The 17,483-nt window shown below is 42.7% G+C and overlaps 1 protein-coding gene across 3 annotated transcripts in view; it reads left to right on the top strand.

Annotated features, from left to right (window-relative positions):
* The window catches only part of CDKL4 (cyclin dependent kinase like 4), a 41,999-nt gene that overhangs the window by 16,711 nt on the left and 7,805 nt on the right, over positions 1-17,483 (top strand). Inside the window, exons 4-10 of one of the 3 annotated variants that reach the window (XM_074378752.1) lie at positions 4,481-4,553; positions 9,643-9,733; positions 10,831-11,028; positions 12,487-12,569; positions 14,010-14,066; positions 15,932-16,066; positions 16,472-16,617. In XM_074378752.1, coding sequence (XP_074234853.1) covers positions 4,481-4,553; positions 9,643-9,733; positions 10,831-11,028; positions 12,487-12,569; positions 14,010-14,066; positions 15,932-16,066; positions 16,472-16,543 — 709 coding nt within the window. In that variant the 3' untranslated portion in view covers positions 16,544-16,617. Of the gene's footprint in view, positions 1-4,480; positions 4,554-9,642; positions 9,734-10,830; positions 11,029-12,486; positions 12,570-14,009; positions 14,067-15,931; positions 16,067-16,471; positions 16,618-17,483 lie in introns of those variants that run through there. The other 2 variants (XM_074378751.1, XM_074378753.1) reach the window with 2 other exon arrangements.

Raw genomic sequence — 17,483 nt, 5'->3', positions numbered from 1 at the left:
CTGAATCCCCGACCCTGCGACCCTTCCTCACCCCTTCAGGGTTGATCCAGGATATCTGATTTTTGCTTTTAGGCCTTCACTATTACTGTCAGTATTTCTGCACTCACCCAAAGTATACTGTTTAAACGTCGAGTATCAGGTGACTTCTGCAGGTTTTATCCACGCCAGAATGCCTTGGGAAATGCTGACTGTGGCTGGATCATGTCTCAGGGCTCCATCTTTCTGGAATGAGCACTCTGTGATTCTGTATTCTCTTTCATAACCATCTTCTCTTTGTGAGATCAGTGGCATTTGTTTGCAGCTGTTATTTGTACGTATGTTGTTTTGCCTAAGATGGAATCTCTCTGCTTGGAATCCAGCTCACAGGATTCTCGTTTGAGCAGAGCCGTGACACTTCCCGTGAGATGCCGCTAAACACCCCTCTTCCACAGCAATAGCTGGGGAGTTCCTTATGACATGACTTCATGCCCAGTTCCACGATATTAGCGCTGGTAACCAGGGTTCTGCCGGTTTCTGAACCCTCACCCGTACCTGGTTTCCCAGACCCAGCCCTTCATCCCCGGCCCCTGGGGTCCTTAGACCCGCCCAGCGCTCCGTCTCTACACGAGTAGGGCATGTGTTACTCTTGCCAGTCCCTCCCAGGATCTGAAATCCATTTTCCTCCCTCCACCACCGCCACCCTAATCTAAGTCACCAGATCTCACCTGGAGTATTAATATTAGCTGTCTAATTAACCTCCTGGTATCCACTTTGCCCCCAGAGATCCATTCTGTCTGTTTTGTCACTTGCCTTCTTGAGTCCTTTCAATGACTTCCTTCTGAACTTAGAGTGAAATGCAAATTCTTCGCCAAGGCTGAGGAGGCCCTCGGTGGTTTGGGCCCCACCAGCCCCACCAGCTTCCCTGGCGTCTTAGCCGCACCAGCCGCCTGGTTGTTTTCCCCACACTCTCCGCTCTTTCTCACCTCCGGGCCTCTCCCTGCTCCTTCGAGGCTGTTTTTATTCCTGTACTGGGTCTCAGTCCCCTATACCGGCCTCATCAGATCTCAGACCCTCACCTCCTGAGCCATGGTGATGTCAAAACCCAGACTCTTTGGGGACAGATTTCTCAGTCAACTGGTGAGGTATTTTTCCATTTTCCCACCTCAGAAAACTGAAGGCACAGATAACTTGCCCAAGGCGATAGGACCAGGAGGCAGCACGGCTGGGGTCGGACTCTGTCTCGTCTGCACAAATGGCTGTACCGTTCTTTCCGCCTCATTATAAAATGTAAAGTGTTGTCTCAGGTTTGGCTCTGCTCTGCATGAAGGGAGGAGGATAAATCTATATCAGAATTCAGTGTAGGAAATAGAAACCACTGTAGACATTTCAAGCAGAAAGCGATTTAACACTGAGAATTAGGTGATTTCACAATATTGAGAGGAAAGGCCAGAGTCGGGGGGCATGCCACTGTCATTGTGAGCTGAGATGAGGAAACTGCTCTGAGCAAAACTGCAGCCCACGTGTTGTTGTGCTCAGTGTGTACCCCAGCCTCCCGGGCCTGGTCACTAGTGCCACACCCGAATCACAGTCACAGAGGCTGTCCCACTGCTCTGCACGACCAGCTGCATCTGTGCAATGATGAGTTCAGTTTTTAAAGAGTGATCTAAACACATGATTTAAATATCCAGTTATGGCTGCCGTCACCAGGGGAAAATCCTGGGCTATCCTGCTGGAGAGGCCAAGTGAAGGGGCGCCGAGGCTCCCCGGCTGGTAGCCCGGACGTGCGAGTGAGGCCTCCCTGCAGCCTCGTGAGTGCCCGCAGGAGACTGCACAGCTGAGCCCAGGCTGTTAAACAAAATACAAAATCCCGTCAAGGAAATACATGGAGCCCAGGCCACAAGTTATGTCCCATGGGCCTTCTCTCTGCAAATCCCTGATCTCAAGAGGCCAGTTCTTGCTAATCTGGCTGCCTCCCAGCTGCCTCTCAGATCCCTTCTCATCCCTCCACCTCACCACCCCAGGTGAAAACCCTGTTGGCTTTTATTGTCCAACGCCCCCCAAATAAAAACCTCCTGCCACTTCCCTCCCAAAAATCCCAATATGATAAAATATTAAAACTGAGTGATGGGTGTGTTTGGAATATTAGATAATTTTATGTCTTTTAATCAAAATATTCTTACAGGAGATATTCTGTAAAAAAAAAAACAAAAACAACTCTTGTTCTTCAGATTTTTTTTAAATAGTAAACCACAGCCTCATCTCCATGAACAGGGTTGAAAAGGAAGCAACACACTAGGAAAAACAGTCGCAGCCACAGGCAGACGCTGATACACACCGAGTCCTCTTAAATCAATTTGGAGAAGAGTAAATAGGCCTATCAGAAAGCAGTACAGGCCATGAGCAGGGAGCACACAAAAGGAGACATTCAATGTTCATCAGTGTGAAAATTAAAATCATGAATGAAATGAAATGAATGAAACCCAAATCAAGTTATCTTTCTATTTTAACCACAGATTGGCAAACGTAACACCGGCAAAACTGTCTTGTTGGCAAGACAGCGAGGAGATAGGGTCTCGGACGCACAGGTGTTTGGCGGGGTGTGCGTGGTCATGACGTCCCTCAGAGAGGGTAGTTTTTGGCAGACGTGGCTGTGAAGGCGTCGGCATGGGTCAGTGGTCTGAGCAATGAAAAGACAGCAACAGAAAAGTTAAAGGGAATGTAATTGCTACAGTTGCTAGAAATGGATACACAAAGTAAACTAAGTACTCCCAGACAGACACTAGTTGCCCAGAACCCCTATTCCCCAGTGGAAGATCCTTCGCGATGTTTTTCACACGGAGCAAGGAATCTGCAGGAGTGAGAAGCTCCCAGCCTCGCACTCTCATGGGCCCCTCACTCTCCCCGGCCTCCCCGGCTGTGTACCTGCCTGCTTACAGGCGTAGGTAACTGTGCTAAAACAGCTCCTGCACACACTTGAGTGTTTACTGCCAACAAGAATTGGATGAACTGAAGATCAGTCTACAAGTATGTCTCTTTTCCTGCAAGGTCTCAAGTCTACCTGAAGTTCATACCTGCAGGATCAAAATATAACATGTGCCTACCTCTGGTGCCAGAAATCCCACTTCTAGAACTTCCTTTAAAAAGATAATTGCACAACTGATACAGGAAAATGGGGTGTGAGAGGATGGCCATGTGTCAGGTCTCAGGTGAGTCCCTGGGACGTGCCCCCGTCAAGTGAGGGTCCTTGGCTTCATGCAGGAAATAATTCAAGAGGGAGACACAGTTCATTAAAAGTAGATTTATTCAGAGAGATGTACTGTCCATAGACAGAGGGCAGGCCATCTCAGAAGTCAGGAGAAAGGCCATGAGGTGAGGGGTTGGGTGTTGAGTTTAAAGTGAAAGTAGATACACACTCCACAGACAGAGTGCGGGCCGTCTCCTGAGGTGAGGGAGCGGGAGGCTGTGAGGTGCGGTGTTGCTAGTGTTTCTGGTCTCGGTAGCTTCGTATGCTAACAAGTGGGAGGAGTATTCCAACTACTTTGGGGTAGGGGCTGGGATTCCCAGGAATTGGGCCACCTCCCTCTTTCTGACCTTTTATAGTTAGCCTCAGAAGTGTCGTGGCTCCTGCGGGCGTGTCATTCACCATGCTCATATATTACAGTGAGCATATAATGAAGCTCAGGGTCTACTGGAAGTCAAGTCTCCTGCCGTCTTGGGCCTCAAGGTCTGCTGGGAGTTGAATTTTCTGCTATCTTGGTCCTCACTGCTGTCATTCCTTTAATGGCTGTGCCCTGTCCCCTTCCGTCCTGTCTCACAACTTCCACAAGATAGATGATTAGATATTTGATGAAGCATCGTTTCTAGAAGTGAAAATTGGGTCAATCTAATTGCTTATCCTTGGGGACTAAGTAAATTATGATGCATCCATGTCATAAATCCTTGGCCACTGGAATATACATATACATGTTAGTATCTGTACCTCAGTGCATAGGATGTTTCTGAAAGAGGCTGGGGAAGGTTGCCAAGGGTGAAATGGGTGGCTAAGCAGGTGTGAGAGAGAATTCTTCATGGATATTCCTTTAGCTTCAGAAACTTTGAGCCATGTGAATGCATTTAATTTAAAGTTAAAGGTAAGTGCAGAGAGAGGGAGAGAACCTGAGATTGCTCAAGGGACAGCCACTGTAAGTTACAGCAGCTATTTCAGGGTAGCAAGATTGAATCAACACTTTTCATTCCTTGTCTATATTGTTTGAGTTTTCATGAAAAGCACATATCATTTTGACAGATTTAAAAACTTCAGATTACACAAGAAAATTATATAACTATAATGAAAAAACAGTAAACCAATTTTCATTAAAACATTTTAAAAATTTTTTCCGAGACCCCCTTTGCACTGCACTCGCTGGCCATGACAAGCCCTGCCCATTCGATTTCTATTCCCAGTTCTGCTCCTGAAACCCTGTCCTGAGAGGTTTCATTTCCTTTTCTATTTTTTCCCCAGAATTGCTGATGGAGTGATCAAAAGTGTTTTATGGCAAACACTTCAAGCTCTTAATTTCTGCCATAAACATAACGTAAGTAACATTTTCTGATTTATTTGCTAATTTTTTCACCATGACTCTTTTCCTGTAAATAGCTCAGGGGTCTGTTGGAGAAGCTAATGACAGAGGGAAAGTTAGAACCAGGAGAGCAAAACAAAAGAAAGTTACAGAATATGAAGGAAGATCATGCATTATTCATGGCCCCTTTCCAATTTCTGTAAGAATCAAATTACTCATTCCTTATGAATTAAAAGTTTGTATAAACTTAATGTTTCCTTTTGCTGCAATACTAATGATGCCTGTGATTATTTTTAAATTGGGTTAATATAAGTTTTCAGGGTATCAGTAGTGTATCTCATCATAGCACTCAGTTTTGTTTTGTTTTCATGTCCCTTAAGTCTTTGATTCTATAAAAGACTATAACAGTCCCCCTTCCCCTACCTTCTTTCCCCGTATCATTAACTGTTTTAGGGCCATGGTTGTCAAACTTGAGTGTGCATCAGAATCACCTGCAGGTCTGGTTAAGACAGTTTGCTGGGCCCACCCCCGAGTTTCTGATTCCAGAGTTCTGAATGGCGCCCGAGAATCTGCACTGCTCGCATTTGCCCAGCTGGAAGTGAAGCCGCTGGCCCTAGAACCACGCTGTGACAGCTGCTGTGGTTCAGAAGTCACTTTGGCTGATTGCTTCCTATGTGTTTCTTAAACTTGTTCTTTCACCTGTATTTACTGTCAGCTGGTGTATGAGGCTTGATCATGCCCGGGTTCGGTTTTTTTGGACAGGAATGCTTCATGTGCACTTCTTGTTGCCTCCACATCACGAGGCATGAAATCTCTAGCTGCTTTCCTGCTATGATACTCTCAGATGAGTGGGTTCAGGGGGTGCTCATTTGACCCTCTCCATTATCCCTTTTCCTGCCGATCATTTACTTGATGGTTTTAGCATTCATAGACAATTGTAACCTCTATCTAGTATTTCATTAGGGTTAAAAGGTGGTGATTTTCTAATTCTGTTATCCCTTCTGCATTTATTAACTGGAACTCTGTGGAGAAGAACTTACCATCATGGACTCTGGCTACTATAAAATACAGTCAGATCAGTAGGTGACTATTCCCTTTATTTGTCAGTGCTCAGAGTGACGAGCTGGTGTCCCAGCATCCACCAAGAGTGAGCAGTGAAGGGTTTGGGGGAGCTGTTGGACACTGCCATAAACTTACGGATCTTATGAACTTGATGTGTTTCAATCCTTTGCAATCATTGTTCTCTCTGATGTTCAAATTGTCCCCTCTCAGGCCAGTAGAAGCTTCTTTAAATTGGCTCCTGGGTGCTTTTGCTATGATAGTTTTTTAAAAAATAACTCTAGACCTTTTGAGTTGGTGCCTACACAGAGGCAGCGTCGAGGGAAAGATACAGACTACCATATGGTCAATTCTGATGCCAGCAGAACATCTATCAGAGAAGTCTGGGATTGCTGAAAAATACTGTAAGATCATGGAAGTAAATTTCAATACTTAGGGAAAGCTCCCTTTGGTTTTAAGAAGGTCAGTGAATTTTGTTGCTGTTGTTAGGATAAGTCAGAAGCTTTTATTTTCTGTTGATAGAGGATAGAGAATATTGTTCACGAGATACATAAACCTGTTTTTCATGATGCAAATTGTACTGTCAAATAATTGCTGAAGATGACCCTGAATTGAAACCACATCTCTGTTGATTTCCACCACGCTGTGAGAGGTATTCAAGTTCACCTAAGTTTGCTGCTGGATTTATGGGTCATTACAATGATTTTTTAAAAATTCTGTTTACCGTAAGTGTTTGTGCCTTATCCCTATATAGTCAGACACTTTCCCATGTACTCGATTGTAAGCTTGCATGCAATGTCTGTAGCAGATTTATCTTTGTATTTCTTTAATGCCTAGCATGGATCTTTTTATATAAAAGGTGCTCAGGAAATATTTATTGAGTAACTGGATGAATGAATGTGTCAATCAACCAACATACCTCCCTGATTATGACTTACTGTTTCCACTGGACCTAAACATTATTGTAGCTCCATGCAACCACCACCACTTCTCTGCTTGGAACAACATGTTCTGTACCTTAAGCTTTAGAATATTAAAAACCTCTGATTTATAATCTATGACCTTTATTAATAATGGATAATTTTTCGGACAAACGTTATTCCTCCAACGTGGAAATTACTTCTGAACTCTGGGTATCCCATTTTTTTATGTTATCTATGGTAAGCCTTTTTTTTAATCTATTAGCTAAAATGCATGCAAAGGGAAAAAAATCTAGACCATATATAAGCTGTTACAATACTACATCTAAAACCCTTATACTCTCCTTATTTTTAAAGGAAGCGTCCTGATACTCTCAAGGACTAGAAAAGGCAGTGTGACCCTGCGGTGTTGCCGAAGATTCAGAGCTTTGCACCTGTGGAGGCCATGACTGCCCTTTTAGCTCCAGAGTGGTGATCCTAACCCAGAAAGGAAGGTTAAAGTAGTAAGAGGTTAAGGCCTTGCTACTCAAAGTGTGGTTCATAGAGACCACCTGAGAGCTCATTAGAAATGCAGAATCTCAGGCCCATTCCAGGTCGACTGAATCAGAATCTGCATTTGAACAGGATTTCCAAGTGATTCATGTGCACATTAAATTTTGAGAAGCACTGGGCTTAAGAAAATACTGACTCTATTCTTTTTCACCCGATAATGTGGCTAGAATGAGGTAATGGAAGTGACCATTCAGCATCATTTTGAGCTCATGGATTTTCATGTATTTGGTGTATTGATTAGACAGAAAGAACTTCATGTCAAAATGACAAAACTACAGTGGCTTCCAAGATACAGACGATGTGTCTGGCCATACAACCATCGTCATCTTGTTGATGGTTCTGGTTGTCAAAAAAGATTTCCTTCCCTTCTCGTTGCTGTATGAGTATCCATCCATAAGGCTCAAAGAACAGCCTTCTCAGGCGTTCGGTCAGGCTGCGTAAAGAAGCAGCTTCTGGTGGGGAAGTTTCCGGAGATGATTCTTAAAATTAAAGGATGGGCACCTCTTCTTGCTGGCTTGTAAGATTATAAAAATGAGATTGTACACCAGCCCCAATGACCCAACTTGAGCATTGTTTGCTGAAAGCTGTGCTTGAAACCCAAATCTATTAAAATGTTTCGGTTACCTTGACTTGCAAGTTCCCTGTTCTTTGGTGGAAAATAAGCTGATTGCAGGAGGCACTGCAGAGTTTGCACTCACTGCAGCTTTGCAGTGGAGAAAGTGAAGGCTGTGTGTCTGAGCATCGTCTGTTCTCCATGCTCTGTTTCTTACTTGCCCAGTGATTTTTACTCTTTTTCTTTCTTCAGTACTCCATCCATCCCTCTTTATCAGTAGCTCTCTTACCTGCAGCTACACGAATAATTTTTTCTGTTTCTATAGGACTTCATTTGCCTTTGTATGTTTTGGTTGGAAAATAAATAGCTGTGAGTTTCCCATGGATTTGCACACTTAAATAGGTCAGTAGATGGGTATCAGTGTAAGTCCATTTGCTTGGTAGTCGCCACCCACAGTCCAGGAGTTTTAGGATTTGACGCAGACTCATCTGAGGGTTATAACCTTCCCTTATTCAGTCAGTATCACAGGTGAGTCTAACGCAGAGTGTCAATCCAGTTTTCATTAATGTGTTGCCTAAAAGGTAGGATCAAATCTGTGCTGGTTTATATTACAACAGTGTATTTTTTAAAATTAATATCTAGGGCCTTGGGCCTCTGAAGAGGACTAAAAAGCTTTCTTCTAACTGCTGGTCGTGCAAATTATGAAACAGTGGACAGTAATGAGAGTAAATACAAAGAAGCTTCTAGTACCAGTGCCATTTTTGTGACCCAAAATGAATGTAGGGTTCAACATGTTCTCTTCCTAGATAGCTATTATAGACACAAAGAAAAAAAATGATTTCAAAACTGTCAGTTTGACGGGGACCCTTAAATGGACTGACGCCACAGCAGAGAGGTGAGGCAGAAGGAACTGGTGGTTGTGCTACTTAATCTGGAGACTGTCAGTGGCCACCTGCAATCACAGGGTTGCTTCAAGGATGAATTAATTCCTGTGAAAGTGGTGTGAAAGGTGCAGAGCTCCCTGTGAGGACTGAGCTGTAGGAGAGCAACAGCCTTTTCATCTGTTTGCTTGTTGGGAGGATAAAGTGGAAAGCTGACGTTCTGAAGACTAGGGCCCGGGTTGCTTTCTCCGGGGGCATCGCAGCATGGAAGAGCCACTCGTGGAGTAACAGTGGTGGGGTGCACCCAGCCCGCCTCCATCCACACCCCCAGCTTGGCTCTCTCACGTCCAGCCGGCAGCATCTGCCTCACTCAGGGTGGCAGGATGATGCAGGGAGCCGTGAGGTCTCTCTGCACAGGGGACTCAGGTGAGAATGCCTCCCAGCGGTGACCTGCTCTCCCAGGAGCGACTCTGGCAGCATCGTGCGCTCACGTCTCAAGAGAGCTCTTAACGGACCCTGTGGAGGGTCCTCATCCGCGGAGGCTGAAGGCTTCAGTATCTCTTGTTAACAGGTGACCACACATGCCGGCTTACCCAGGTCGGTTGTGGTCTGTTGTCCTGGCGTAGTAATTGATAGCGCTCACTATCACACATCCTGATTGGATGATAAATAAGACGGTCACTCTAATGAATTTGCTTTTGGTTGTCACCAGAATGTTTTTCCAGTATCTCAAATCTGCAATACTCACTCACGCAGCCTGAATCTTGATTCTTGGGTGGCAGCAGTTCGGTTAGAGGCACACTGAGTGTGATCTCATTCAGAGTTTTATCTCTTACCGTTTAAGTGGGGCCTAGTAAAAAGTGGAAGAAATGATTATATAATTCTCCCTTCTCAAGAGAAAAATTCCTATCCAATAATTATTTTAATTTCTTCCCTAAAGGAGTAACCTTTTTCTTCTTTTGGTATGACAAGATTTTCGAGGGAAAAATGGCCAATTTAAGTTTTTTGAAAAGTGAAGGAAAGCTGTATTTATATTTATGTCTCTCACAGGCTGTGTTTATCATTTAAACTAATCATTAATGTTTATTATGCTTTGTTGTTCTGGTGGCTCAGGGAAATAATCAAATATATTCTTACAGTGTATTCACAGAGATGTGAAACCTGAAAATATTCTAATAACTAAGAAAGGAATAATCAAGATCTGTGACTTTGGGTTTGCACGAATTCTGAGTAAGTAGCAATTTTTTTACTAACTCATCCAATTCAGATGATTATGAAATGATACAGTTAAATTCTTACTTTAGAAATTGAATGTATGCTAATTGTTATATTGTTATTATTCAAAAAGGAAAATGTCCCTTTAACCTTTTAGTCAGTACATTAGTTTGCACTTCAACTGCATCCAATCAACTACAGTTTATTAGATGTCACATTTGTGTGCTTTGCCCTGAAGGAAAGGAAAAGAAATACAAGATGCATTTCTGGTCTTCGTGCACTTACAAGCCAAAGTAAAAGAAACAAAAGAATAATGCAAGATGATTGGCAGTAAAGTACTAAAGTGAAGGTGCAGATAGTTCCCTCGAGGGAGAGATTAATATGGTCTAGAGTGGTGGGGAAAAGCCGCATGGAGCTGGTGAGACCAGGAGAGTGAACTGAAAACGGCAGAGACAGTTCAGAGACAGGGCTGAGAAAAAAGAAGTCATCCCAGACAGGGAGGAACCAAAGGGAAAGGGGGACAAATAATGATTTCTCCCTGAATCTGGAACTGTGCCAGGGGCAAAACCATGCTTTAACACCACGTACATTGCGTGGCGGGTGTGCACATAATCACAGGTGGCTTTGACATTGCATTTGGAGCTGGTTTACATCAAGTTACACTCCAGAAATTCTCGTTACCTCCCCCTTCCTACCCATCTGTGTTTGGGACTCTATAGAGTTAACTAGCTAAGGTACCTTTGAAAGCTGAATTATTTTCAACTGAAGTATAGTTGATTTACATACTATATTAGTTTCAGGTACACAGCATAGTAATTCAGCATTTTTGCAGATTATACTCCATTTTAGGTTATTACAAGATAATGGGTATAATTCCCTGGGCTGTGCAGTGAATCCTTGTTGCTTATCTATTTTATATATAGCACAGAAGGTGAATTTATTATCTGATTGCACAGTGTAACTGCTTACTCGATTAGTGCCACAGTACATTAACTGTTAGGAGTATCATGGCTTCTGAATTATTGACGCTTATCTGAATGCCTGACGTGCCCTTGGGAGTAGTTCCTCTGATGGGAGACTGTGACCTCCTGACCTGATTGATGCATTTGCAGTTCCAGGAGATGCCTACACTGACTATGTCGCTACAAGGTGGTACCGAGCTCCTGAACTTCTTGTGGGAGATACTCAGTATGGTTCTTCCGTCGACATTTGGGCTACAGGTTGCGTTTTTGCAGAGCTATTGATGGGCCAGCCACTCTGGCCTGGAAAATCAGATGTGGACCAGCTTTATCTGATAATCAGAACACTGGGTAAAAGTTGCATTTTGTGGCTTACAGGGTTTCCAAATTTTTCTAGTAATAGTATGTCATTGTAATGAACAGTAAGAGCTTTCTTGCTTCTCAAGTGCTACCCCGGGTGGTGGTTCTGGGCTGCAGCCGAAGCGCAACCCTCTTCTCACTATGTAGAGCCCTAACTCTTCTCAGTGAGGAGTTTTCAGGTGCCTTTCCAGGTCGAGTCACTTAGCCGTGGACTAAATTAAACTCTACATTCACTCTCTGCATCAGGCTAGGCGAGGGCTAAGGTTGAGTCAGCTGCATAGCGCTTACTCTAAAGATATTTAATCAAATGCAGCTCCTGTCCACCATGAAAGAGGGCCCCCCACTTCTAGAGCAGGGATCAGCCAGCTTTTTCTGCAAAGGGCTAAATGGTAGATATTTTAGGTTTTGCAGGCAGTACAGCCTCTGTTGCAACTCCTCAACTCTGCTCCTTTGTACTTTACAAATTGTAAGAATTGACAGATTATACTTTCACACACACCATCTCTTTCAGTCTTAAGAAAAGTGCATTAAGGACATTATAGCATTTTTCATTATGCCCATTTTACAAATGAGGAAACTAAGGCTCTGGGAGCTTCCATGAGTACCTAAAGTCATACAACCAGTTAAGTGCAGAATAAGAATAAACTCAAAGGGTCTCTCTCGAGCTTTCATCCCGTGTCAGCATCCTGGGCCGTTGTCCACTTTCACCCGGCTGGGGGAGAACGTAACCCAAAGGTCAGCTGCAGCTTTACACCTGCAGCACGAATGGACACAAAGCGACCGTCCACCCACAGGAGGAGTGTTTATTAATTCTTCCTCTTGCCTCTCCTGGTAGCCTGGCTGCTGGGCAAGGGAGCTACTGCTGTCAGGTGTGATGCAATTCCCTGTTTTGTTCTAACATATTTTTCTGGAGAATCCTGTGGCATGAAAAACGTGGGGTGGGGTACCACTGCAGGCCACACCTGAAGCTTACATCGTTTAATTGGCTTCCTACAAGGATGGTGGAAATTCACATTAGGCAGATAGTAGACGGCCCTGAGTTTGAATCCGGGGTCTGTCACCTTATGATCGTGTGACTTTAGACAGGTCACTAAATCTCTGAGCCTCATTCTCTCACTGGGACAGTGGAGGTGAAAAACAGCAGCTATTGTGAGATGGTTAGGAGATTAAGTGAGACCTGTGGGTGAAGCCTCCGTACCACTTCCTCACCCCCTCTTTCGGTGGTGGCTGAGTGGCAGACCAAGCCACACGTGGCAAAGAGGGCTCTTTGGGAACACTGATCTGACCTGAGAAGGCTTTTTTTTTTTTGCAACGACCTGTTCCTCCCAGATCTGGAGGGAACGAGCAGGCTCAGTATTTCTTTCACATCTGGACTTCAGAAGTTAATCATTTAAGAGCTATGATATTTTTACCAAATTTATCATGAGCTATGTGGTTTGTGCTTTACAGGGAAACTAATCCCAAGACATCAATCCATCTTTAAAAGCAACCAGTTTTTCCATGGCATCAGTATTCCTGAACCAGAAGACGTGGTAAGCTGCTCGATGCTGGATGCTTTGTTGTGTGTGTTGCTCCTTTCTTTAAGGGGCACTTGTTTCTCTTTTAGTATTTGTGCTTTTGGCTCCTGTTTCCCTTGTGACACACTGACACGGGTCAGAGAAACTATATAAAAACTGCATAAAATGAAGCAGGAGAATGCTTTTAAAAGTTTACATGCCCTATCTGTTCAAAGAGTCATTTTAAATTTTAAGTGAGAGTATACTTAGTTCCTGCATAAATACCTTGATCCTTTGAGTCAAAACACTCAGGTGTCTTCCCCTGAAATAGTTATGAAATAATTATTTTCTCATAAACAGTACTTACCATAGTCTATTTTGAAGGAAATGCATTCTCTCTTTTCTTTTTTACATTCTCTATTTTTTTTCAACTTCTGAAACAAAGTTCAAATCAACAAAAGCCGTTTCTTCACAACATGTACTTTCACTCTGAAGGTTATTCCACAAAATGATCCTCATTGTATCCACATCAAAGCGTCAGACCCCAGTGATCACCTCAACACTCTTGCCTTTCTTTGGGAATCTGTCAGTGGCCATTTGACCCTCTTACACTCTGTAGTCATTGATTTCCTGTCTGTTTCACCTCAGTTTGGGCTATGATCTTTAAACCCCATATGGTCTAGATTCTGCCTACAGAGCTGTCAGGAAAGGTGCGTGCCCAGCTCAGGCTGTGCTAGAGACAAGAGCAGTGCAGGGATGGGGAAAGTCTGTGAGGCCACGTCATGATTTACAGCACATGCGATCAGTCGGGTTCAAATGGTCCCGACTGTCTCTAGACACCCTGTTCATTTCAAATTTATTTCACAGAACACCTTGATTTATATCCTAGACTTTTTAAAATTATATTTGTTAAAGCTTTTAACAGATATTGTAAAAAAAAAAAAAGGTTAAAAATTGAATGACGAGGCTAGAGGTTGAATTAGAAAAGAATACTTATATAACATGTTTAATTTAAAGACTAAAATACAACCAGATCACACGTACTTGCTGCCTAGTCAGGCTTCCTGCTTTCCATATACTCCTCGATCCCATCCTCTTCCCTCCTTACTATTTTGAATTTTGTGTTTATCATTCTGTTGTTTCCTGTAATGCTCCTCTACGTGCAGTTCACTGTATTTTTATTCATGTCCCAGGCATCCCTGTAAGTAGATATTACAGTACTGATGTAGGATTTCAGAACATGGAAAGAGCACTTACCAAGCATCAATTGCAAGACATTGTGAAACTAAGAAAATAAGTCCAGTTTTTCCCTTTCTCATTACACTATCGTGTAAAAGTATGATTTTAAAAATCTTTCAGAGGAATTAGCTAACCCTCTAGGGGCTCTTTCACCAAAGTGTTCTTAATCCTAATATAGTCAGAATATACATTGCTTTGATGTTATGTAACATTGAAATACTTCGGGGTTTTTTTTAGGAAACTCTTGAAGAAAAGTTCTCAGATGCTCATCCTGTGGCTTTGAATTTCATGAAGGTACCTAAGAATCAATTATGGCCATTATTGACTGCAAATCATAATGACTGAAGCGGGCAACTCTGGGAGGGGTGGACAGTAGGACAAATATTGCCAGGGTAGAATGTAGTCATTGAAACTGTTAAGGAACTGTAAAATAATTACAGTTAAAGGGACATCCGTGGTTTAAGCAGTAATCTTCCTGACATACCCATTAAAATTAGGAGAAGATGAAAGAGTATAATTAGGGTTTGCTGTGATGAACACCATACTTCTTTTGCATTCCTTAGGAAATTTGATGGATAAGTCAGTATATTCAGACTATGGAAATCTATGAGGATGAATGTACTCCTTCTTAAGTTTGAAGGTCAAGAACTGTGCTGTCCAATATGGTAGCCACTGGCTACATGTTACCAATGAGCACTTGAAATATGATTAATTAGAATCGAGCTGTACTAGATTTCTAATGATAATTACTTTAAAAGGATACAAAGTATTTCATTAATAATTGTTTTAAATATTACATGTTGAACTGATAACATTTTAGATACACTGAGTTAAATAAAATGTTGAACTCTTTTAAAAAATTAGATCAGGCAAAATGAGAGCCATGCAGACACCAGAGATAGCCCCTCTACCAGGGCCAAAAAAGATAGTCAAATAAAGGACAAATTCTAATAAAAAGCAGAAGAAGCTCATCTGTGACCAGTCTGCCATTCATGTTTGACCAACCGAGGCCATGCTAGAAAGTGTGACTCCTGCATTCAGCGTGGCTGCTGAAAGCCTTTAGTGGGGTAACGATGGAGACACTAGTAAGTGTATCTATCTTTAACAACCGATTAAGCTGTATTTATAGCAATGGCTTCCATGTCATGCATCAGAATGACTGCTCATCAGAATGAGCTTTTTAAAAATACACATTCCAATAAATAACCTCAGATTTACAGAAGCAGAATCTCTATGAATAGAACCTTGGAATTTGTATCTTTAAATCTCCCCCTAGGTGATTATGATAAGGAGCCCAGTTTGAAAGTTGTCTGATCTAGAGAATGGAGCCATCTGGATGACCTAGAGTCACCTTTGTAGACCAGCCTTTCTGCTAGTGCTGGTCACTGCCCAGGTGCTATCCAGGGTGCTGGATTCCTTCAGTCTGGGTCCTCCTGAGACTCAGAGCCCAATACCTGTGAGCCCTCAGACTGCCCTCACCACTGCTCCACTGGACCTCATCTGCCTTCTACCTGTCTCGCTGCTCTGCCCTGTCCTAACCCAGCACTCTTCAGACCCTGTCCTGGAAGTCTAATTCTCCAGCCTTGTTCTGGACAGGTTGTTCTGACCCACTTGCAATTTAGCAGAACCCCCAAATGGTGGGGGAGGATATGTCAAGCACTACAAGCCCAGTCCATTCTCAGGTGGCTTCTCAAACTTGAGCAGATGTAGGTGCACCCAGGAGACTTGTTAAACACAGATTGCCAGGCCCCACCCCAGTGCTTTTGATTCAGTAGGTCTGGCATTGGACCAGAGAATTTGCATTTCTAGCAAGTTCCAGGTGATGTTGATGTAGCTGGTCCAGGGACCACATTCTGTAGAGTCCTACAAACGATCTGCTTTGACATGTGAGGAAGAGATGTCATTGGTGAAGCACACTTGTTCTACCTTTACCCGCTTTGTGACATCCAAATTTCATCAAGTCTTCCCTCAAAAGACTTGGAAGTGGCAAAGAAAGAGCAATTCTAGTTATTAACAAGTTCTAAGTACTGGTAATATACAGACTTGAGGTTTTTCTAAACTCGTATTTACTCTATCAAGTTGTTTTTCAGAGTTTTGGGGCACAGTAACAAGATAGGCCCCTCTTTTAATATCTTCTTTGCGCTTCTCTTCTTCCAAAGGAGTGTCTGCAGATGAATCCAGATGACAGGTTAACCTGTGCCCAACTCCTGGAGAGCCCCTACTTTGATTCTTTTCGAGAGGACCAAATGAAAAGAAAAGCACGTAATGAAGGAAGAAACAGAAGGCGTCAGCAGGTACCTCCATTCAAAAGTTAAAATGCCGTAAAAAAGATCCTTTTTTTCCTCCTCAACTTTCAAAGAGAGACGAGGTGGACACCAAGACATTTTTCTTTGCACTGGTTTAGTTGTATTTGTTTAGCTAATAAATATTGGTGACTGATGTAATAAAACCATAAAACTATGAAAATACCCAGATTGTTGCAAAATCTTATTCCAAGTACACTTGAATCAAGTTGTTGTGCAACTCTTTTGTTACACGGATTGGATATTCCCCACCAGGTCATGTACCCAAAACACAATAGCTTCATACAGTTAAACCCTGCTTACAGCAGAACTGAGTTTGAACCCTAGTACCTTTCTGTAGCCTCCAGATGCACAATAAAGGAAATTTGACTCTCCTGTTTCTTGCACCCGTGGCAGGCACCTACGTCTGCCTTTCCCAGACTTTCCCTGGAAGCCAAGGATGTGCTCTGGCCAGATACAGTGGGATGAATCAAATACCCGAGAACCAAATCCTGTCCCAAAATGTGCCAATATTGCAGACTGATATGGTAAATATAAAGGCAAATGGTGATCCTGTAGCTGATTAGGTGACGACCCTTTACTTGCTTTCAGGAAATCTTTGAAGTTAAAACATAAACTCCATGGAAGTAGGCTTCTTTGGGGGGTTTTTTGGGTGGGGGGGGGGAATTGGGGTTTTATTTTTTAATGGAGGTACTGGGGATTGAACCCAGGACCATGTGCATGCTAAGCACGCACTGTACCACTGATACCCTCCTCCTCCCCGGTTTCTTTGGGTTTGGTTTTTTTTTCCCCCTCACCTGTATTTCCAGCACCTGAAACAATATGCTGCATCAAAGATACTTAGTAAATATTATCCAAATAAATAAATAGATGAACATGGCTTATTAATAAGCCAGAATGGTAACTTCCCATTTTTCAGAGACTGACAGTCATCACATTTTGCATTTGCTTAATCTTCCTTCCATCTTTTTTTTTTAATTATTTATTTGTTTATTTTAATTTGGGAGGGAAGGTAATTAGGGTTGCTCATTTATTTATGTTTAGAGGAGGTACTGGGGATTGAACCCAGGACGTTAAGCATGTTAAGCATGTCCTCTACCACTTGAGCTATACCTTCTCCCCCTCTTCCTTCCATCTTTGAGCTCCTTTTTTGTTCATTTATCTTAAGGAAGAAAGCGGCCTCTTTCTGCAGTTAAAATAGAAGTTTATTGGGAGAGAAAGATCATACTAATCAATAAGATGAAATGTTAAGATGATTTCTGTGCATCCAAAATCTTTATCCAAAATAAAAAATCCAAAAATTTTATTACATAGGCCATTTTACAACTTTGACTGTTAAAGTTGCATGCTTGCAAATCAAGCCTAATACAGTTTACTTAAATAGCCAAAAAATTAGAGTTGGTTCAAA

This window comes from Camelus bactrianus, chromosome 15 (genome assembly GCF_048773025.1).
Source record: "Camelus bactrianus isolate YW-2024 breed Bactrian camel chromosome 15, ASM4877302v1, whole genome shotgun sequence".
Lineage (NCBI taxonomy): Eukaryota > Metazoa > Chordata > Mammalia > Artiodactyla > Camelidae > Camelus > Camelus bactrianus.
The sequence above is the reverse complement of the archived record's forward strand: the minus strand, read 5'-3'. Positions and strand labels throughout refer to the sequence as shown.